Here is a 22,710-nt window from a genome sequence, read left to right on the forward strand (position 1 = left end):
AAAAAAACTCACCTATGCAGAAATTTAGAGAAGAGTCGGCGATAAGCAAATCCAGCTCTTCTCACACGAATGTTTTCCCTCAGTCCAAGGTATTCCACTTGATGCTTAGCCCTGAAAATAGTCAGAATATCCCTGTTAACATGGAATAATCTCCTGCTGGACGCTTTGTTTCGTCACAATGTGCATGCAGACCTGCTCTCCTCCCAGTCTTTCGGCCTTTTCGTCTCATTTGGTTTAATACAGCGGATATAGTGTGGTGTGCATTTCATCAGAGTGCTCACTAGCTCATTAGCTTGTCTCTGTTGGAAGCATCATCAGGTTTTTAATACATTAAACACAGAAAATTTAAGTATTTACTTATTTATATATTAACTTACTTTGATTTTTGAGCTGGCTGTGGTCGGCCTGCCTTTCTTTTCCGTGTTGAGGTTTTCAGGGAACAAGCTGCGGATGAAGTTACTAAAGCAAGAAATTAGATTTTTATTCTTTTTAACAAGAATTGCAAAAATTGATCTTTGTTGTTGCTCAAAATGCTTACAATTCACTGCTTTGCATGAGCTCAATGAGGTCAGGGAAGAGGACATCTCGATTTCTCTCACAGAATCCGTTGATATCATACGACACCTGAAGAGAAATTAAGCTTCACCTGTGATTCACTCATTATTGTTCCTGCTGGTGTGATTAACATCTTAAAAATCAACTCAAAAACTGGAATTTCTGCACCAGATGAATCAAGTCTGACCTTCCCAGCATAATGATGGATAACAAATCCAGAGTTCCAGCTGTTGAAATGTTCGTGGGTTCCCACAGCGGCCTGCAGCTTCTGCAGCAGCGTGCCGTCTGCGCCCTCGCCTTTGGCGTGCATCGTGGCACAGACGTCGTCCAGGACGCTCATGATGCCAGGAGGGCTCTGCAAGCAGGAGGCACCAGGAAATAACTTTACCAGTGTAAAGGTTTCCATAAAACAGCTATGAAAAGAGGATTTTACTCTATGGGAAACTGATGTTTAAACAAAAAAAAGAACAGTTTTCAACGTAATGATTAGGGAAAATGATGTTGAGGAAATTTAATGCAGGTTTTATTCCACGTAGCAACAACAAAAGAACCCTTACTCATCTTATTTTAAGCTTTATTCGGTTCTGAACCTTCATTGTTTCAGTTTCAATAATTTTAAACTTAATTATTGTTTTGACTGAAATAAACATGTTGAATTATATGCTCTTTTATCTTTCCTATTTTGAATAATGACAAACTAAAATGGACCTTGCTGTAATGCAAAGCTATAAATTATGCGAGCAACATAAATACATAAAACAATTTACAAAAGTCCTTTAGTTACACTGATTTCGGAGGAAATCTAAGAAAATGCACAAATAAAGGTTGGATATTTCAAATTCCTTATGTGTGAGATTGTGCAACACAAATAAAACACATTTTTAAGGCTTTTATGCATCTTAACCAAGGTTGTCAATATTTGTTCATTTATGGAAAATATTTAGCTTACCAGTTTATTTTCAATGAGGTCACACACAATCTTGTTGTTAAAATATTCGATGGGGGTCCATTTAATGCCTTCCTGAACATATTCTTCCTGAGGAAATAAATCAAAAGAAAGCATTCTTAATAAAACAGGATATTTGGAACAACAGAGCTTAGTGAAAAAGACATTAAAAAAACCTTTTATGTTTACCTGCTCAGCCTTTAAAGTGAGTTCAATAAAGATCTGCTGCAGCTTCTCATTGACAAAGTTTATACAAAACTGCTCAAACCCATTTTTCTGCAGAGGAAAATACATCACAATCCATATTAAATCACTAAATAAAGCCACCACTTTATGTTTATTGCCTGTTTATAAATGTTATACACCTGTAAGCTGTGAAAGCACTAACCTGAAAAATCTCAAAGCCATAAATGTCGAGCACACCGATGCTGAACTCTTCATAAGGTTTCTGGATGGCTTTATTTATGGCCTAAAGTACACAGAGCGCAGTCAGAGGGACATAAAACTAATCTCTGCTGAGCAACATGTGTTTAATTTAGCCTGCTGTGGCTGTAAATGGACGGTACGACATGCTAACCTCTACAAGGTAGTCAAAGAGACGTGCGTAAAGGGCTTTGGCTAAGGCGTCACGCGTGTAGGTCGCCTGCTCCTGGTTGAGTGTTACGTTGATGGATTCGGACTTCCCGCCCCACTTGGAGTCCATCTTTCGACTCGTCAACTTGTCCTGCAGCCTGGTGGGGTCGATTCCCAGCAGGTAGGCAGGAAAGGCAAGCACTGAGACAAACAGAAGCAACCACAAAACACATCAGTTATAAAAAAAAACAATCTTCAATGATGAGGCAGTGGCAACGACATGCAAATACAGTATTTTCCGGACTATAGAGCGCACCTCACTATAAGCCGCTGGTATCTCTTTCTCTCTCTCTCTCTCTGTCTGTCTGTCTGTCTGTCTGTCTGTCTGTCTGTCTGTCTGTCTGTCTGTCTATCTATCTATCTATCTATCTATTAATACAAAGCGCTGTTAAGAAGATTGACGAATCAGCTGAGCACACTTTAACAATTAGCTGGGATTCAGCAAGTTTTGCAATGGTGAGCTCTGATTTACTCATAGCCCTCAGAGGAGGCGCGTTGTTACTCTGTCCCATCATTGGACCAGGTTAATGAGTGTGTTAGTTTGTATGTTACACTCACAGTCTGTGCTTTCCACCTCGCTCTGGTTTCCGGCCTCGATGAAGCTGATGTTGCCTAGATGGAGGATACCTGCTGTGATCTGCAGCACCTGAGTCTGGATGTCACTGGGGATGCCGATAACCTGCATGGCTTCCTGCAAATGAGCAACAGCTCAGTGATGAACACGGATAATAATAATACTAAAAATAATAATAGTAGCTTCATTTATAAAGTGCTTTCATACATTTACAAGAAAACAAAAAATAAATAAATAAAACTGTGTAGATCTTTGTCTTCAGTGATGTGACACATTTAGCCAGACTTTCCACAGGAGTGTTTGTGGTTTTCATGAGTAAATACCATCGTCTCAGAGAAGTCTTTGCTGTCGTTGGTCCCGTCAACCTTGTAGGTCCCAGACTGGTTGAGGTAGTAGTAGTAGTCTGGAGTCATGAGGCCCAGGCCTTCTTTCTGCTGTGCGTTGGCGCCCTCTATCAACTGGAAGCAGACGGTCAAACATGTAACTTGTTCTTTGCTGCAAATATATTATCAGGGTTTAAATTGGCAGATGTTTTGCGCTGTGCTCTTTTGTCTCTGACCTGGTAGTAAATGTGGAAGTTCCTCTCACTCTCATTCTGGCTCACCACCCTCGACTTCTCCAGCAGGAAGTTAGAAATTTTGCCACCATCTGGTTCCCCACCTCTGCTGAACTGAATCTCAAAGTATTTTCCCTGGTAAACACAAAATCAGTCGTCACATTTGTGCCACTACACGTATTGTTTTGTGTTGCTGGGATCGGAAATGCACCAAGCTCTGCAGCAGAAACAGAAATCTGCATTTTTTTGTATATATATTATAAACGAGAACGCTATGTGCATGCAGTGACCCATAAACAGGCTTTATGATGCTTCACCGAGACTTACAGGAAATTTCACAAGCTAAAGCTGCACATGTGGAAGTTCATGTGGTTTAATGGTGTGAAATTAGCGCATTAGCATCAGTGGTGAGAAAGAAGTGAGTCAAGTCGAGAGGGTTTTGTGTTACTCTGTGTTGGAGACAAGGATTTTAAGCATTTTGTAACCAGAAATTATAACAACTGGCATTCCAGGCTTAAATAAATATACTGTTTGTGTATCAGCTTCACATTTATTTCAGGGAATTCTTATTTACAGAAATGAAACCGAGTCAAGATCAATCCGGTTTTAGTTTGATATGTTTAAAGCCAGGCTATGTTCTGCAGGCATTAAACCAATTAATGTTATGCGTAAAGCTAAAGCTAATGCTAATGCTAAAGCTAACTGAACCAACATTACTTGTGTTGTTTTGAATGTCTTTGTATTTTGGGACTGCACAAAAACTAACTTAACAAACTTCTTTAAAAAGTTCTTAAAGTGTTTCTTTCACATGAAAAAAATACAATTGTTTAAATATATATATATATATATATATATATATATATATATATATATATATATAAACATACATTTTTAATAAAAACGTGCAAATAAATGAAACTAAATAAAATATTTAAAATAATATACAAAATATGTGCTGTAAATATAAAAAGACCACATAAAGCCGAATGTATTAAAATGATAAAAACTAATCACATAAATCCAGTTTTGAAGCATAAAATATTTTGAAGAAATGTGAGGAAATACATGCGACTTTCTGGCACGGCTTGTCTTGTGTCAGGTGATGTTTGAGAAATAAAAGCTCACTTACAAAACGACTGGAGTTGTTGTTTCGGACCGTCTTGGCGTTTCCAAACGCCTCCAGCAGAGGATTGGACTGTAGAATGATGTCTTTTACGTGCTGTGATGCATAAACACCAGTTATTAAGAAACAATTACTCAGATTTATTTTGAATCAAAAGTAAAACACATGCTGTTGGTTCCTGCTTCTACCTGCACTTTGGATCCACCTCCAGACACTTTGGAAATGTAACCCATGATGTATTTGGCAGCCACCGTCTTTCCAGCTCCGCTCTCCCCGCTGAAACAAAACCACAACAGAAATAAAAGTAAAACTTTTAAGTTATTCATGTCATTTACTTTTATTAAAGTCATCTGAATCAGTCGGGTTTAAAGTTTAAACCTTCTTTGACATTTAATGAGTGAATTTCAGATTCATCTGGTCAGTCCTTTTCTGTAACTACTTAAAATTGCGGGTCATATTTTAGCCCATCTCCCCATGGTGTACCTCTAGGTTGTGTGCTGGGGTCACTATTCTTTCAAAATATCTTTCTTTGTCAAAGTCAAGCATTTTAGGCATTTAATATCACTTTTATCACTGTTATACGGACAATATATAAGACATCTCTTAAAGCCTCAGCCACATTTTTAAATAGAAAAAACTGCATGGAAAAAATTATTTACCTAAATGAAGAAAATACTTGAAATCCTTGAATGTTGGCTCTAGAAAAGATTATTTCTTTACTGCTTTAGCTGTCTATGCTACATTTTCAACCAGGAACCTTGTTTCATGTTTTCACCAAAGTATTTCTTTTGGTAATAAATGTATGCTTTTAACCAATAAATGCTACACTGCAAAGCTGAGTTCCATTTTGTCAACGTACCAGGCGAAATTTGTGCTTTTATCTCTTCTCGGCTATTTTAATTGCTTAAACAGCTTTAAAAAGCAGCAAAAACCTGATTTATTTCAAATTATTTAAAACTTTTTGCCAGGTTTTCTGATTTAAAGTCTTGAAAGCTGCTAAATAAAGTCAGTTTTACTTACTTAATTTAACAGAAAAGAGGAATTGACATAAAAAAAAATTGCAGTTTGAGAAAACTTGGGTTTTCACCTGATGATAACGCACTGATTCTCGCCGTCGATCATCATGTTTCTGTACATGTTATCTGCCAAGGCGTAGATGTGTGGCGGGTTTTCATACTGGGCCTGCAGAGAGACAGAAACTGGGGTAAAGAGAAGCAGGAAGAGGCACTCCACCACAACCATCATAGGTCTGCAGAAGTTCATGTGAAGACTTCTTCACTCACGGCGCCTTGATAGAGTTCAATCTCTCTGTCAGTGAAGTAGGGCATCTGTTTAAACGGGTTCACCGAAATCAACACAGGGCCGATGTACGTCTGAGGCACAGAGTCAAGGAAAGCTCGAAAACATGGTTGTGTCTAATATAATTCTTGGTGCAGAATGAACCGTAGTCCTATTTAAAAAAAATTAAATATACCTTGAGTTATTTTCTTTTGAAGAAAGTCACAAACATACCCAGATATTTTTGGTTTAATGTGCGAGTGAATCATAATAAAGTGGAATATTTAAACCTCCCACTTTGTCTTGCACCTACACTCTCACAATGCAAAATATCTTGATTTTATCTGACATTTTCCTTCTCTGAATGAAAAGATAATTAACATAGTCAATCTAATGTTAATGCTGCAAAATACACAGCAAAGTATAATAATAATAATAATAATAATAATGCATTTTATTTGTCAGCGCCTTTCAAAACAACCAAGGAAACTTTACAACATTAAAAACACAAATTAAACAGTAAGAAAATGGCTATGAAAACATAAAATAGCTAAAAACATAAAGTGAGAAGGCTAACTTGAACAGAGAGTCAAAATTATGGATGTCAGAATGTATGCAAAATAACGCAATAATTCACTTTTATCTTGTTATTTTTCTGTTTTGGTAAAAATAAATGAATAAAAGAATCTGTTAGCATAATGTAAGTCAAAGTTGCCAGCTAATATTTTGTGGTTTGTAAAGCAAATTTATCTCAAATGCATCTGCAGTTTCTGTCTGATCGCCATCAGAACCGAGACACAAGCTGAGCGACGCGACACAATAAAGTCGAAAAGAAAAACGACATTTAGTCTGGCTGTTCTGGCCAGCAATTACATCTGAGTCAAAGCCAGATTGCTTAAACGTTTCCTCTACAAACTACAGATTTTGATCTGGGGATAATTAGGATTAGTCGATTCTTAGTAATAAAAAATAACAGGGAAAAACAGGACAGTAAGATGTATTTCTGTGAATAATGTCAGCATGATTAACTCTTGCAACAAAAACAAGTCGCTTTTGTTTGTTTTTTTTCATGCATGTGGAAGAAATAAGAATTAGAGATGCACCGATCCACTTTCAGTATCGGCTGATACCGATCCGATTCAGATAAACGGGGCTGAATAACTTAAAACTTAAGTGTATTTTCTAACTCTGCACCAGTACGGCTCACTTGAATGCACCAATAGCTTCAAAATCTTGGTCAAATATGAAAAAACTATTCAAATTTAGTTTATTCTGTCAGTGCAATTAGGACTATAAAAGCCAACATAAAATAAATAATAAAGAAACTGAAACAGACAAAAACAACAAGTTGACTACTTTGGTCAAACATGTAAAAAATAAACTGCAACAAACTTTCTTTCAAATGATTCAGAAAGGATTTGTAAATATAATGTAACACAAATAGCAAAGCACACAATTAGACTGAATTGAGACTGATACAGATATTAATATTGGATCTGTGCATTTTTCCTTTGATCATGTGAACTTATGATTTATGTTATTCCTTTTTCACAGTTTACTGAATTTTAAATGCATATCTAAAATGATCTAACGTGTGATTTGAATCTCAGAGCTATTTTTCATGTATTTTACAGAAAAATCTAGATATTTGCAGTCGACTGACAGGCTTTGGGCCCACAGCTGCTAGCCTGTAGGTGGGGGAATCCATGAAGTGAAGTCATGCCTTCATTCTTGGATGATCTCAGTGTTTCCTGAACGCTTGCAGCTCTGACTATTACAGGCCATAAGATCAACACGCTTCCTGATAGCTAAAAAAATCCAGACATCCAAGCAACCGAGGAATAATCGAATAATCTCTGTCTTCGAAGTGAAACCGATGATTGATTTAGTAGCAGACAAAGATCCCACGGTATTTTTATTTCATGTAAATGAGCTAAACTGTAAGCTTATATCCCCAGCTTTCATAAAACTCAGTGTTTAAGTGGCATCAAATTGAGACAAAAAAAGTTTTTTTACTCTTAGAGAAAAAGCTTCATCATAGACTTTGAGGAAACAGCCTTGTTGGTTTCCCAACAGCACGGTTAGTTAAGCAAAAGGGGTAAAAACTTAGACATGCAGACATGCAAACTATTTTTAAAAATATTTAAATCCGTCCTGTTAGGCTAAAAAGGAAACCTAATCAAAACAGCCTTTTCCTGAGATTTAAACTACTATTCATAATTATAAATAATAGATACAAATCATATAAAAGATTTCCTAAATGTGAATAAAGTTTGACATTTCTTTTGGCTGCATTTTCATTATTAGCATAAAGTTTAGTTGTGCTTTGAGAAGAAGGAAGTGAGTCTCTGCTGACAGTAAGGAGGAAGAGAGAATCGTTTATTTTATGACCATATATGTTTAAACGTTGGGTTGTTTATGTGTGAGAGCAGAGTGATCCAAGTTTATTTCTTTTAAATAATAATCAATCTGATAAGTCATTTAACTTATTTAAGCTTCATTTAGTAAAGTTAAAACTCTGATATTCTGGTAATTATCTGACCGCTTGCAGGATACAAAAATGTAATCGTCCATGTATCTCTTCTTGAGGTTTTCCACGATGGCGTCCTCTGTGATCTTGGACAGCAGGACCATGTCGTCCACGCCGCTCTGCTTCACATTCTGACTCTGCCAGTGGTACTTCGCCTGAAACACAGAAATTTAGTCATCCAGGTGTTTCTTCCTGGTTTTACACGTCCGGGATTTCAAAAACACAACCTCGGATTATCAAACTGCTTCACATAAGATTTAATTTAACTCCCATAAATTAAATGGACCATCCATGCAAGTTAACTACATTTTCTAATTTTACTACAACACATACAAAAGTGCTATTACACATTATTATAATACATAGCATGTGCATAAAATTAATATTTCCTTTGTGATTCTGTTCTTTAACTTCACAAAATCTTTAAAAAAAATTACATTTTGCAGAACTAGAGTTACAACTTGTAAATGTAAAAACAAAAGTGAATAAAACAAAAGTTAGCTTTCAGACTTCAGTTAATAGAATAAAAATAAAACGTGTATTGATATATTAGTAATATCTGCTCATTTTTAAGTGCAAATTAAATTAAATTACAGTTAAGACCTCTGACAAAGTTAGAATTAAAATGATTTTCTTTCCTTCCTTGAGAAGTTTGTTTCTGTTGGAAAGTGAATCAGACAGAAAAGACGATAAAGTAAAAGAGGCATTAATTTAGAAAAAACATACTTTTTTATTAAACAAAGAGCATCTTTTATATTACTTATAGCCTTCTAAATGAGTAGTGGAAAAGCATTTATCTTTAAAGACCCTTCTGAAAATTGGCGGCCACCTATTTTTATGTTTCCTCTCATATTTTTGATTATCTTTGAAATTCCTCAAATTAAAAAAATATTTTTCTAATTGAAAATAACTTGACAGTGTAAATGAAAATGTGTCCCTGCTTAATTAGGTGAGAGCAGTTTTCTTATATAATGAGAAATAATTATTTGGTTTGACAGTGTTAAGTTATAACAACTCACAAATGAAGATTAATAAACTATCAGAGCTTTAAAAAACTGTTTAAACAAATTATCTCTTGATTAACTTTAATTTCTTTTATTATCAAGGCAGCAGGTGAACCTTCATGTTCAAGTTAAATCTTATTCAAATGTTTTACAGTGCATAAAAGCAACACAAATCGAACTCTTGTGCTTTGCTAAAAGCCAGTTTCAAGATGTGAGTCTGTCTCATGTGTCGAAACAGTTTGTTCCTCAGTTTCTGGTCAACAATTACCAAAAACTTTAAAGGAAACGCTTTATTATATCTGCCCAATTCAAAGGCTGCAGGAGGCAAGAGGATCCTGTTTGTCCACTTCCTCATTTGTTAACCATAAAAGGTTAAAACCTGTCACAACTTTTAACACCTAAAAGTTTCAGAACAAGAAATAAAACTGAATATCCACCACATATAACCTGAGCCCAAACATCAAGGAGTTTGAAAGAACATTTGTGGTACCATAATTTCTGGACTACAAGTCGCTTTGAAAACTGCGGCTTAGACGATGATAAAATATTGATTATTACTGATGGGTTTCCAAAAGCCGGACTCGTGTGTGATGAAGAGGACGGCACAAGCTCAAAAACTATTTTTAGACGCGCTTAGAGTGACAATGAAAGAGAGACTGAGGAAGCGTCTATGAGGCTGATCCACTCTGATACTGAAGAAGACAACTTTAGTGGTTTCAGTGCACAGCTGAATGAAGATAGCAATCATTAAAAGTAATTTTACTTCATTAAAAGTTTAATATTTAACTCAGTGGATGCGGTTGATATTCAAGTGTGCTCTGAAATTACGGTGCTACAGTAAAAACATGCTGCTTTTGACTGTAAAAATATAATGGCCCCTCTTCGTTACATAAGGAAATTAACTCCAATTAGGCACAATATTTAGATTCAGTTTACACCAACCCAACGGCTGACTACTGAGTGAAAAAGCTTCACTTAAATACACCCTGTCTGACAAGATGAAGTAGGTTAATAAATATAAAAGATCTATAAAACATGCCTTATCTAAAGAATATATTAGAATCATAGTTAATGGGTGTTTTCACACCTAATATTCTGGTAGGCTGGGTTCAATTGAGGACCAAAAGTGCAACATTTGTTATATTTTCAGCTGGTAAGGTTTGCTTTCACTCTACACTGCGTCAAACGATCCAAGCTAATTGAAAAACCTGTTCTTCCCCTCGCCTGTGGTGGCGCTACACCAAAAACCACTGAGGCAAACGACATGAAAACCTCCGAAGAAGACATGAGCGCGACTTCCATCTTCAGGAAATGCAAACAAGGCATCAGATTTTAGCTGTTGTAGAATTTCTCTCTTATCTTTGCTAAAATACTACGAGCCATTTCTCCCACTAGCCCTTGATTCGAGCGTTCTCGTGTTTGTTTTGGTTTTATTTACCCAGAATACCCTGCGCTATAGTCTGCTTCCTGCTTTCAGAGGGGTTTCCGGTCCACTTGTTTCCATGTATGAAGCAGAAATGTGACAGTTTGTTTTTCTTGGTCTGTAGCACAGTCTGATTGCACATTCACACCTCCCCAAAACAGACCGGACTTTCTAGGCGCAGGGCATTCTGGGTAAATACAACCAAAACAAATGCTTGAGTCTAACGCCAGCGGATTAAATAGCTCGTGTTTTTTTGTTGTTTTTTTTTTGTAGTCAACACAAAATAGAAATCCTACACCACTAAAATCTGACCACACTCTATTTTTGTTTACATTTTGTGAAGGAAAAAAAAACTATCACGAAGTTTAGCTTATGCTTTCTTGAGAGGTTTGTTTCCTTTGCTTGAGTGATTTTAGGTGCAGCGCCACCACAGGCGAGGAGGGGAATAGGTCTTTCAAAGGGTTTAGTTCAGTGTAGTGTGAAAGTGAACCACACCAGCTGAAAATGTAATAATTGTTTCAATTTTGACCCGTAATCAAACCGAGTTTATCACCCTTAGAGTCAGTGTTAATGATTCATCAATAAAAGAGATACTGGGCAAAAATAAGAATCAATGGGAGAGTTACAAACTGACCAAAGAGCGGTGGCTGATTCCTGAAACCGTTATAGTATTCTGTGAACTGACGAGAAAAAATCTGAACTATTTGAGGTGTGTGTCCCGGTATAAAACTATTTGAAAAAGAAGCATCAGACCCACCGCAGACATTGTGGGTCCAGACTAGTGGGAAAGTCTGGAGCTGCTAGCCAGCAGCAAGTTCAGTCCAGAACGGCTCAAAAATAACAGTTCACACGTTTTGGATCAGCCTTGTCAAGGTTTATACAGAAACCCAATTGAGAAGCTTTGGATACAACCTTAAACTTGTTCATGCTTGAAAATCCTCTGATGTGGCTGAATTATAAGGCAACTCTGTAAAACAAAGAGGATCAAAATTCATCTAAGGTTTAGCAAAACACTTCTATATATTAGGTCTGGAGGGAAATTACCTTTTCAAATTGGGACAGGTTTGAAAAAAGAGTTTTGTAATTCGTCAAGTTATGCTTGTTTGATGATCCGAAACATTTAAATATGACAAAAGAGCAAAATTAAGTCGGGGGTTGTAGCAAAAAAATAAGCAGGCAGGAAGATTAGCAGGTTAATAAGTGAAAATTAAGATCATTATTATTGATGACCTGAAAAAACTTATTTTGAAAAAGTTTAGTTTCAAGTTGTAACTTGTAAAGAGATTTAAAAAGCATTTTTAAAGCTAAGTATATGAAATCCTGACATTTACTCCCGATTTTTACAACTACTATTGAAGAAAGTCTGAATAATGACCTTTGACGTAGTTTGATAAATATCACTAAATGATGGAGATCAGCAGTAAATGCCTGTTTGGCATCTTCACAGACATTTGTTGAAAGCAAAACCAGTTGCGGTTTTTGTTGCAGGAAACTCAGGTCGGCTGCCAGGCAACTGGTTAAAGAAACCCCAAACAGGTTTTTTTTTTTTACTTGGACATTGTTGAAAACAAAAACCATGATTGTCCAACTGCAGCTTTTACTTTGAAACCTTTTAAATAAGTGGAGGTGCCGTCTTCTAATCCAGCTGACCTGGAGTTTGACACCTTTAAATGTGAACCTTTGCTTTTCCCCAAAAGATGCTGGTCTGTTTGATGTGTGAAGCTTCTCAGGGTTTGTCACTGGCAGAATGTGGTCTGTGGTCAGAGACAGAGACTGACGCTGACATGCAAGAAGCTCGCTGCTGTGGTGTTTCGTCATCAGAGTGATGAGAGAAAGAAGTTCAGGCATTTATTCACATTTTAAATCTTTAAAGATAAGATTGTAGGGTAACTTTAACAAAAGGCAAGCACTTTTTGTATTAAATATCATGCACAGCTCAGTCATAATCAGTCTGCTTCATCAAGCTCTCTTAAATAGTAACACAGAAAATGCTAAGAACAGTGACTCAGTTTTTATTTTTAAATTTAAAAATCCCATGATACACGGAAATCACACGTAAAGAATGCATTCGAATTGAGGCCAACTGTTACTGCTTGTTGGCTAAATACAACAAAGATGAACTTGTTTTCTTTGCATTATTTGAGGTCTGAAAGCACTGCGTCTTTTTCCTTATTTTGACCATTTCTCATTTTCTGCAAATAAAAACAATTTTTTTTGCTTGGAATTTCAGAGACATGTTGTCAGTAGTTCATAGAATAAAAGAACAAAGTTCATTTTATTCAAACATATACCTATAAAGAGTAAAATTGGAGAAACTGATCACTTTAAGTAGTTGTTTGTTTGTTTTAAAGACTTAAAGTGTCATTTGATCAACCTTAAAAACCTACAATACTTCAAATTCAAAAATACTTTCTTGATTCCAAATGGAAACTAAATGTTGCTGTAACTCAAAAGACTTGGTTTTACCGGTTATCTGTCATTTTGCTGTGGTTTGAATTAGATTTATCTCTTTATTTTTATGTTTTATTATATTATTACAGATTATGTTTTATATATTATTACTGACACTTTACTTTGTTTCAGTAGAAACAAAGTAAAGTTGATAATGATTCTTCAGTTATTGTAAATGGTGATGGCTGTCCTGTAGCCGTCTGTATTCCAGTGAATTTGAAGAAGCCTCTGATTGAAGACACTGTTTTTCTTTAGTTGGGTCATATCCAAAGTTATTTTTGCAAAGCAGAATACCAGTATTTAACAGATCAATATCAGTTCTGAATGTTTCTGGTGATGTCATGATGTAAAGTTTGTTTGTATTCTAGATCGTTTTTGTCAGTGATGTATGAAAAAGGGCCTGTCCAGTCATACTAGAACCACAGCTGTCTAATAAAGTCCTATAAATAACATAACACTGAAAGTATTTCGATTATTTGGAAAGTCGCAGCTGTGGCCTTTTAAAGTAACAAGCTTTTGAATGCGCGCCGTTTTTTCCCCCTGTAGGCTGTGATGATCAGCTGATGTCTCTTGATCTCAAAATACAGCAGAAAAAAAACAAAACATCTATTTTTGAACATTGCCGTGAAGAACTGTAATAGCCTGGCTTTCAAAACTTGATGACGCTAAAAAAAAACATCTGCAGATATTTATAAGGATGTTTAATTTTGAAATTTATGTCTGATTAATAAAGGGTTGGTCTTTGCATAAAAAAAGGCACTATTTTCATAACATTTTCATAAAGTTGGACCAAACAGAGAAGCAGATCTTTAACCATTCTTCTTCACTGCAAAAAACACAAAACATTTTTTTTATCTAGTTTCTAGTGCAAATATCTTAGTACACTTCAAATAAATTAAAACTACGGTAAGTAACTTTTCAACAAGATATAAGAGCTTATTTTACAAAAATAATTCCTTCAAAGGTACAGCTCTCCTATAAAGTTATTTCACTCATAACAAAACATTTTTCCATGTTATGAGTTAAATAATCTGCCAGTGGGATTAGTACATTTTTCCTCAATATTCAGGAATTATTTACATAAAACAAGCTTCTATCTTGCTGAAAAGTTACACGCAAGTTAATTTTGTCTCATTTCAAGTGTGTTAAGATGTTTGCACTAGAAACAAAATCAAAAATACTTTGAGATTTTGCAGAATCTCTAGATAATCCTTAATTCGTCTCTTTTGGTCTCTTCAGATCAGCAGATTTAAATCTGGAGACTGAGATTCATTTTGTGTCTGGTGTGATTTGGCTGCATGTTTTGGATCATTATCCCACTGAAAACCCCAGTTACAACGCATTTTTGTCATCTCGCCACCAGATATTTATTTACAATACAATCCTCAATGCAGCTTTCCTGTGTTCAGTTTGCATCTCTTCCTCTTCTGTTTTTGCTCTACTTTTCTCCAGCTGCTAACACAGGCTCCAGTGTCAAAATAAAACCTTTTAAAAAATAATAATTGGATGTTATTAAGAGAATTGATGATTCCACACACTCTATGAGAAATGGGCCCACAGCATCACTGATCACCTGTTATACTAAATAGTGGGATGAAGGGGCTTTTTTCCCCACATATTCATGCTTTGTTTTATACCAGAAACACATGGAGTGTGAGGAATAATCCACTCCATGCTCACTTAAAGTGTAGAGTTGAATCAGATGGATTTTTGATTTGACTTCATGACCCCAACATATCGCCCAGTTGGCCATGTAGCTGTTTTCATGCAACCATTCCTTGAGCAAAAAGACGATTAAATTCAATTGAAAAATAATTTATTAATCCCAAAGTGAAATTAAATAAATTAATTTCCTCCTTCTCTCTCTCTCTCCTCATTTTCAACTTCTCTGGGATTTCTGGCTCCCGCTATTGTTTCAGCTTTTCCGATGTTTATCAGGCCGTTGTAAACCAGCCTGTTGCCATGACAAACTAGCAAAAAACATGAATAACATTGCAAAAATAATCAGTCCAACTACACAATATCCAAAAAAGAAAGAACAGTTGTCCAAAAAAAGGTTATTTTCCTCCAAGAAAGCAGGAATGAAAAGAGAAAAAGTATCAATGAAAGCACAGAGCTACTCCAACGTGTTCATTTCCCATTTTATAGAGTGCCAATAGGCGCATACCTCGATATCAAACATATTTATCACAAAACAGAAATGAATGGTTTACTAATGTTAGTAAACTCTCAACATAAACATTAAAAATGCTCCAGTTGCATTTATTTCACAGAAATTGCCCAACTATAGTTTTTTCTGCCACTTTTAGATGCATCCCTTCTTCAATGCACCTGGAGCTAATGACTAAATCTCCTCATCATCAAGTCTATCCAGCACTACAGAGGCAACCAGCCATTTATTTGATTCAGGTGTTTTGGGAGAAGGAATGAATCTAAATAGCAGCCTTCAAGTACTGGAGTTGAATATCCGTTGTTTAAAAGTTTCTGGATTAAAGAACTAATTTGGCATATTTGTAAAGAATTTCTCAGTTCTTGCAAACATTTTCGAAATCTGTTGTTTGTTATGTGAATTATCTTGGCATAATTTGATTTTTTTTTTTAGCTAAGATATTTCTCTATAACCTAAACTTTTTCTTCTTAAGTGCTTTGAGATCATTTTACTCTATAGCTTCTTCTCAGGTGTAAAACTAAACAGTGAGGCAACATTTTGATTTCGTTGTTTGCTAACCGATAAAAAAAAACACCGAAGAAGAAAATCTTGAGCGATTGACACGTAATTCATTCAGTCTTGACTGAAAAATATACTTTTTCTCAGTGTCTTTGTCTTTAGATATCTTAGCAAATCGCGTCTTGCTGCTTGTTTTCTCTCAGGAAAATCTGGTCTTTGTTGATGTCATTGTGTTCATTGGATCTGAATCTACCTCCTTTTGCATGATATTAAAGCTTTCTTTGAATTATTTCAGTCATCGAAGAAATCAGACATACAGAAAGTTCTAACTTTTTAATGAGAGCATCAACCTACATTTTATTTTGCTTTGAAACATTTATTCACTTTGATCTTCTTAAAAACTGTTCATTTAACTTCAAAATAGAAGCAGAGACTGGAACTTCACACACAGTTGCTCAACAGTTTTATCTTCCTTAGAGTAGATGTTATTTCCGTCATTTAATCTTTTTTTTTAAACCCAACAATTTGTGACAGATTATCAGTGGCAATCAGGTCAGCTGTGACTTTTATTTTGAAAGGCTCAAAGTCGTCAGTGGAGGCTGCAGAAACAGTGAATTTGCTCTTTTGGATGATCTTTAAGAGATTGTGTGCATGAGTCACAGGCAGCATTTTCAGGAAGTGTTGTGACAGAAACTACCGGCCTCTCCTGTGAGTCCACTTCCTCCTCTCTCACCTCAGCCCTGCCTCTTGTGAAACCTGCAGCCTTTGTACATGCCCTGGGGTCTTTTCCTGTAGCAGCCCCCTGTTGCATTTTTGCACTCCTTTTTGCCCCAAAGAGTGCAATAAATCCCTCAAGGCAACACAAGAGATCGATATGTGAATACCTATTGAACCATGATGGATTTTGGTGCTTATTTTTGAATGAATGCAACACTTAAACCCTCAATTTTCTCTTTAGGTTTGTTCCTTATGTACAAACTAATGCTTTAATATAAAATTCAACCTTAAATCAAGAATTAAAGCAAATAATTAATGTATTTTACAGCTTTGAGCTTCAGTCTTGATAAAAAGCTCGTCGTGAAAAAGGGGAAACTCATTCTGCTGCTGTGAAGAGCTGAATCTCAACAGGTTTTAAGTTTAAACACCCCAACACATCTCTGGTCATGTAAAGATGAAAATTTGACTAGTCTGACACCCTCATTTGTCGTATAAACAAAAGCTGTTTTACTTCAAATACAGTTGGTTTAATTGTTTTATCAGTTTTAAAGCCATCAAACACTTTTCTTGCTAAATGAATTGCAAAAATCCAACTTGTTGTTTGTACTTTGTAGATAAAATCTGAATGCGGATGTCAAAGTTACACACCTGAGTTCACACAAGTCAAAGCTCAGAGGATATGAAAGTGGGGTGCTTTACCATTGTTCCTGTGGGCCTTTCCTCCTCAGGCGTCCACCGTCCAGAGAGTGTGTGTCGGCTGTGTGCGTGTGTGTGCCGCTAAAGTCCAAGGTTCGACCTCGTCAGACTGCGGCCATCATCCAGGAGAGGGACAGCCGAAAACCAGCAACAGGCGCTCACACTGCAAGACCTCCAGCAGAGCTGTCACATCTACTTCCTCATACTCCCACCGGCAGCGTGTGAAACAAGAACTGAACACACAGTGATGCACACGCTCACCTCACACTGCTGAGAAGCTACTTCTGTATTTCTGTCATGCTCCCGGCCGCCAGAGAGGATTAAGTAATGACCGGTGTGTTGGCTGCAGCTATCAAAGCTGCGTACCAAAATTAGTCTGTCAGATTCTTCAGGGATGAGCGGAGGAACGGTGCTTACACAGAGGGATAATTTTCTCTAGTGTGCTGCCAAATGATGATGGGTGTTTTGTCTGAGAGGTGCTGACTCCACCCAGGCTGTGGTTGCTTCAAGCAGCCTCAAACGCCCTTGATAACCGATGGGTTCAGGAAGAGTGTACAGGAGAGCGAGTGGGCGTGCAGGTGCCAAACCCAGGCAGTTTTTGGTTTGTTTTAGGCTTCTTGAGTTGCATCCTCCTGCATGGCCGCCTGGGACTGGAGTCACTTTCTGACTGCACTTCATCGTTTAAATACGAGTCATTAAGTTTCTGAATGTTTTCAGTTTCTTTGGAAAGCCTGTTTTGTATTTCTCCTCTGTTGGAACAACACTGGAAAAAAGTATTTTTGTCTATTTCTAGTGCAAATATCTTATTGCACTTCAATTAAGACAAAAACTTACACATACTGTAGCTTTCCACTATAATGTAGGAGTTTGTTTTAAGTTAATTTATTAATATTGATAAAACGTACTGGTTCTATTGGCAGATTATTTGACTTACAACACGTTTTCCCCATGTTTTAAGTGAGATAATCTGAGTGGATTCTCAGCAATACCAAGGAATTATTCACGTATAAAAAACTCATATCTTGCTGAAAAGTTACATAAAAGTTAGTTTAGTCTTATTTCAGGTGTAAAGAGATATTTGCACTAGAAACTGGATAAAAATACTTAGTAAGAGGTTTATTTTTTTGCAGTGTAATGAAAACTTTAAACCTTCATCGCTGAATAAAACCCAAACATACAAAACATAGTTTTGTTAATTTTTACCTGAAAAAAATATCATCGATTCCAGGTAACATTTTTTTTAACCAGAAAAATAAATTTTCAGGTAAAAATAAATTATAAATGCATTTAAAATAAATTATAAATGCAACAAAGCAAAACATTATGTTAGCATTGTTGCTAACATACAGTGTTAGCAACAAAGCTAACCCTACCAAGACATTATTTTCTTCACTTTTTTCATTGAAATTATGGAATGATTAACTTACAATCTCCTATATTTTGCTTAAAAGTGACTTGTAAGTTAGTTTTATCTCTTCAAGTGCACTAAGATATTTGCACTGGAAACTAGACCTAAATACTTGGTAATATTTAGTGTTTTTGCAGGGTAAACAGTTTGTTTCTGTTTGGTGTCTGTTCTCCCCGTTGCCGCCTCCCTTCCTGTGCTGCTAATCTCGCTCTGGGTGGAGCTGCTGCGCCTGCTGCACTGATTCATGCACCGACTGCCATCTTCTCAGACCCAAAAGCATTTAAAACATTTTAAAGCCAGAAAACCTAAAAAAGTAATTGCTTTTACTAGCAGGTGTAGCTCTTGAAAGTCGTCCTTCCAATGTGTCACAGTCAAAAGTCGATTAAGACATTTTTAAATTCAAAAACAGCACATTACATAGTAATGATGACATGCAGCACAATCAGAAGTGAATATTCAGCAATGCGACTTCTTCTTACGGTTTTACTCCGACGGGTTAGTTCAGCCCGAATACGAGGGCAAAAAAGCAGAAGTTATTGCTTCATTTTGGTTTTTCCGCGTAAACAGGCTGATTCTGAAATAGATGACCGATGATGTGTTTACATCACCTTCAGAGAAAAAAAATCCGTCCCGGACTGAGAGCAGATCAGTGCTCACTTCCTTAAATGAACAAAAAGTTTCATCAATGTAGTTCTTCCTTTAAAGGAAAAAAGTGGACGTAGCATTGAACAACATACAAAACAGAAAAAATAATAGCAGTACAATGGAGATACAACAGTGAAATATTTAGCGTTTACCCTTAGTAAAGACCTAAATGTTTGTTTTTTCGTATTTGCTAAGATGTGTAATGAGACAGATTATGTGTGAAAAAGATCGATCTCCTCCCTGAGTAACTGCAGTGATCTGCCAAACTGCCCCGCTCCCGGTCAAAAACAACCAATCAGAGGAAGGAGGAGGGTCTTAGCGCTGTCAAGCAACCTCATGTATGCGCTGTTAAATGTGCTAATGGCGCAGAAATGGCTAACTGTTACAGGAAAGCCGTTTATATGCAGTCAAAATGGGCTGCAAAAAGCATTAATAGCAGGATGCTATTAAAGTGTCATTTTCTTTTCCTTTATTTAGGATTAACAGCATTTTTCTAAAAAAAAAATAAAACATGCCAACAAGTTTTAAAATAAAAGTAATTTGATTAAATTAAATTAGATTTGATCATTGCTTATGTTTTATACATATTTACCAGAGGACCAACACATGTCTGCCATTAATCACATTTAAAGACATAATTGAGACATTTTAAAATGTGGTGTTATTTTCTTTAAAGTCATTCCAGAACAAGCAACTTAAGTGTTTTACTGTGGATTGCTTCCTTAAGCTCCAACAGTGAGTCCTCAGCTACAGAAACTGGTGAAGAGTTTCAGCTGGAAAGGAAATTTTACATATGATACAGAAGCATGCCACACTTTTCAGATTATATTGGTTGTAAAAATGTAAAATCCAAAATTCCAGGGGATAAAAATAATTTTGTAAGACACTATGTAAGCATGAAAAGTGTGTGTCATGCTGGATCACATGACTACATTCAGGAAACAGGGCATCTGATTAATTAATGTTGTGATTTTAAACATTAATCATCACTAAATCTGAGAGATCACACAAATAAATGAAGACACGAATCAAAGAGGACCTCTAGTGGATGAACCTTTATAAACAGCTGCACTTATACACTTCATCACTATACGTTCTACTTTGCAGATCTGTAATATAAAAAAAAAAGAAAGGCTCAAGTTGATTTTTAAATAAAAGATTTTAACAACTGCTTACATGATACATGAGGAACAAACGACAGTCAACAAATAGCACCATTCAAAACCGAAGCACCACCAGAAATAACGGGAACAAGTGCAGCCAACCCTCACAAAGACAGACAGTCACTTCCTTTCTTCACAGAGAAACGTTTGAGTGTTGCAACATGTAGCTGCTCTAAGTGTTGACTAAGTCCCGGCAGCTCGGAGAGCAGAGTGAGCGTCACAGCGAGGCCACGAGGCGCGATGACTGAGCCCTGAAAGCACCGTGAGGCAACATTTCTTCCATTTCTCTCTCCGAGTCGGAGAAACGCGGTTTATGAATCCGCTCTGCATCAGACGAGGTCGTACCAAAAGTGGGACACTTCAGGGTCACGTTAAAAATAAACTCAGTGTCAATTTCCCCAGAAACCCACCCCCAAAAAACGGTGTCAGCGTTTCTGACAAAATGCTGTGATTTCTTAATCTCTTAAAAGATTTTGTGTAGAAGGTAGAAAATAATATTCAGAATCACAAAAGATGAAATGTGCTCTTGGGTTTGGACATTTCTAATTTTTTTTGTCTTTCACAGGAAAGAAAATGTGTTATAAGACGAGATAATCGTCCAAAATATCCCCACTTTAAAAAGAAATAAGAGCTCCAGAAGCAAGTTATAATGGAATCAGGGTTGGTTTAAAGTTTTAGACACAGTATCTGCAGTTTTGTGAAGGAAACTGTCAGAAAGGTCATGCCTAAAAAGAGGCTGATAAATGACGCATTTAATTGCTCAGATTAGACAGAAATGTGAGGCTGCCTCTCTCCTCTGTTGGCCTCTTCCTGTTGGCAGAGCTGTGGCTCACTGTGCTCTGTGTTTCCACTCAGTATTTGCACCTTTACACATGTGGGAAAAATAAAATAAAACAAAAACTTTACAACCAGGCAGCACGGAGTGAAATCTGATAATGTCTGAGACTTTGTGCCAAAGTCTGACAATCTGACAGCCTGTTGTATGAAAACAATTTTCAGTGACGCTCTGCTGCGTGTTGCGATTTAACTGTACAGAGGTGATAAACTGTCGGAGAAACTACCCAAATGGCAAGACCGCGGCGTTTTCCACAACTAAAGACATCAAGTCAAATGATGGGACAAGAAACACAAAACACACAAGTCCTCCGACTGCAGACACTTTGTGCAAATCCAAATCTGCTCTTACAACCGAATATCTGCGAGGACTCAATGGTTATACTGATATGCAACAAAACAAGGACATAAAAACAATAAGTCAAGTAAAAGCTAACATAGAAATATGTTTTAAAATTAAAGGAGCCAATCTTTTTCACTGCAAAAACACAAAATCTAAGTACTTTGGTCTAGTTTCTAGTGCAAATATCTTAGTGCATCTAAAATAAGAAAACTAACTTAGAAGTATAGAAACTTTAAGTCAATAATTTATACATATTTATGAAATTGTACCTATTCCATAGACAGATTATTTCATTTATAAAAGTATCTTATCAGTGGCAATGGAAGAAGTACTTTAAAAAAACTTCCATCAATATTAATGAATTATTGGCTTGAAACAAGCTTTTATATCTTGTTGAAAAGTTACCTGTAGGTCAGTTTTGTGTTATTTCAAGTGTACTAAGATATTTGCACTAGAAACTAGACCAAAATTAATTGGTAAGATTTTGTGTTTTTGCAGTGTTGTGGGCACAGATACCGTGAAAATCATTTCCTTTCAAAGTGGATGTTTTAAAAACGTATAACAGGCTAAACATTTAGGCCACTCAAGTAATAAGAAGTGGAGTTTAAGATTACTGAAACCAGTCCCGTAGCCAAAATAAAACGTATAGCACCAAAATATTAAGACAAAGTCAAAGTTTAGAGAGGCAAAGAGAGGGTCAGCTGCTGCCTCCCTCCCTCCTTCCTCTCCAGGTTTCAGCGCTGGACCCTCTCCTCCAGTGGAACGATGTTTGGTCCAGGGATTTCAAATCTGGATTATCAGTGAGGAGAGGAAAACAAAGCACCCCTCTGACTAATTTCAGGATCTGTTTGTCAGTATTGACAGTGGACCCCAAGCTTGAACCGACGGAGAAACGGTGAAGGCTGCTGCAGCGAGGCTCAGTGGAAAAGGTTCAGTCTTACTGTTTGACCCCGCGACCGCAGCAGCGTCAGTGTCCCTGGCAGGTCTTACAGCACATCTGTCTGAAATATGGCCGGTTGCAGAACTTGAACCTGAGCACCAGGGGGCAGTACGCCACAGTGCTCACATCTTTACACTCTGCAGAGACAAAGGAGAACCACAGCTTCACAAATGTGTTGGACAATCTGATATTAGCAATTTATCTACTCATCTCGGGATATATT

At 36.6% G+C, this 22,710-nt stretch overlaps 2 protein-coding genes across 4 annotated transcripts in view; both read right to left on the minus strand.

Moving 5' to 3' along the window:
- myo1f (myosin IF) overlaps positions 1 to 17,585 on the minus strand; it is a 29,125-nt gene extending 11,540 nt beyond the window's left edge. Inside the window, exons 1-18 of the mRNA XM_032573163.1 lie at positions 17,158 to 17,585; positions 8,222 to 8,350; positions 5,671 to 5,760; positions 5,475 to 5,569; positions 4,576 to 4,663; positions 4,394 to 4,483; positions 3,268 to 3,399; positions 3,032 to 3,166; positions 2,693 to 2,825; positions 2,079 to 2,275; positions 1,890 to 1,970; positions 1,691 to 1,777; positions 1,505 to 1,591; positions 743 to 910; positions 539 to 624; positions 378 to 459; positions 193 to 299; positions 13 to 111 (exon numbers count right to left, since the gene is read on the minus strand). Coding sequence (XP_032429054.1) covers positions 13 to 111; positions 193 to 299; positions 378 to 459; positions 539 to 624; positions 743 to 910; positions 1,505 to 1,591; positions 1,691 to 1,777; positions 1,890 to 1,970; positions 2,079 to 2,275; positions 2,693 to 2,825; positions 3,032 to 3,166; positions 3,268 to 3,399; positions 4,394 to 4,483; positions 4,576 to 4,663; positions 5,475 to 5,569; positions 5,671 to 5,760; positions 8,222 to 8,350; positions 17,158 to 17,160 — 1,889 coding nt within the window. The 5' untranslated portion in view covers positions 17,161 to 17,585. The remainder of the gene's footprint in view (positions 1 to 12; positions 112 to 192; positions 300 to 377; positions 460 to 538; positions 625 to 742; positions 911 to 1,504; positions 1,592 to 1,690; positions 1,778 to 1,889; positions 1,971 to 2,078; positions 2,276 to 2,692; positions 2,826 to 3,031; positions 3,167 to 3,267; positions 3,400 to 4,393; positions 4,484 to 4,575; positions 4,664 to 5,474; positions 5,570 to 5,670; positions 5,761 to 8,221; positions 8,351 to 17,157) is intronic.
- A 2,660-nt stretch (positions 17,586 to 20,245) lies between these two features.
- adamts10 (ADAM metallopeptidase with thrombospondin type 1 motif, 10) overlaps positions 20,246 to 22,710 on the minus strand; it is a 57,418-nt gene continuing 54,953 nt past the window's right edge. For all 3 annotated transcript variants that reach the window (XM_032573160.1, XM_032573161.1, XM_032573162.1), the window contains one exon: positions 20,246 to 22,624. In XM_032573160.1, coding sequence (XP_032429051.1) covers positions 22,515 to 22,624 — 110 coding nt within the window. In that variant the 3' untranslated portion in view covers positions 20,246 to 22,514. The remainder of the gene's footprint in view (positions 22,625 to 22,710) is intronic.

This window comes from Xiphophorus hellerii, chromosome 9 (genome assembly GCF_003331165.1).
Source record: "Xiphophorus hellerii strain 12219 chromosome 9, Xiphophorus_hellerii-4.1, whole genome shotgun sequence".
Lineage (NCBI taxonomy): Eukaryota > Metazoa > Chordata > Actinopteri > Cyprinodontiformes > Poeciliidae > Xiphophorus > Xiphophorus hellerii.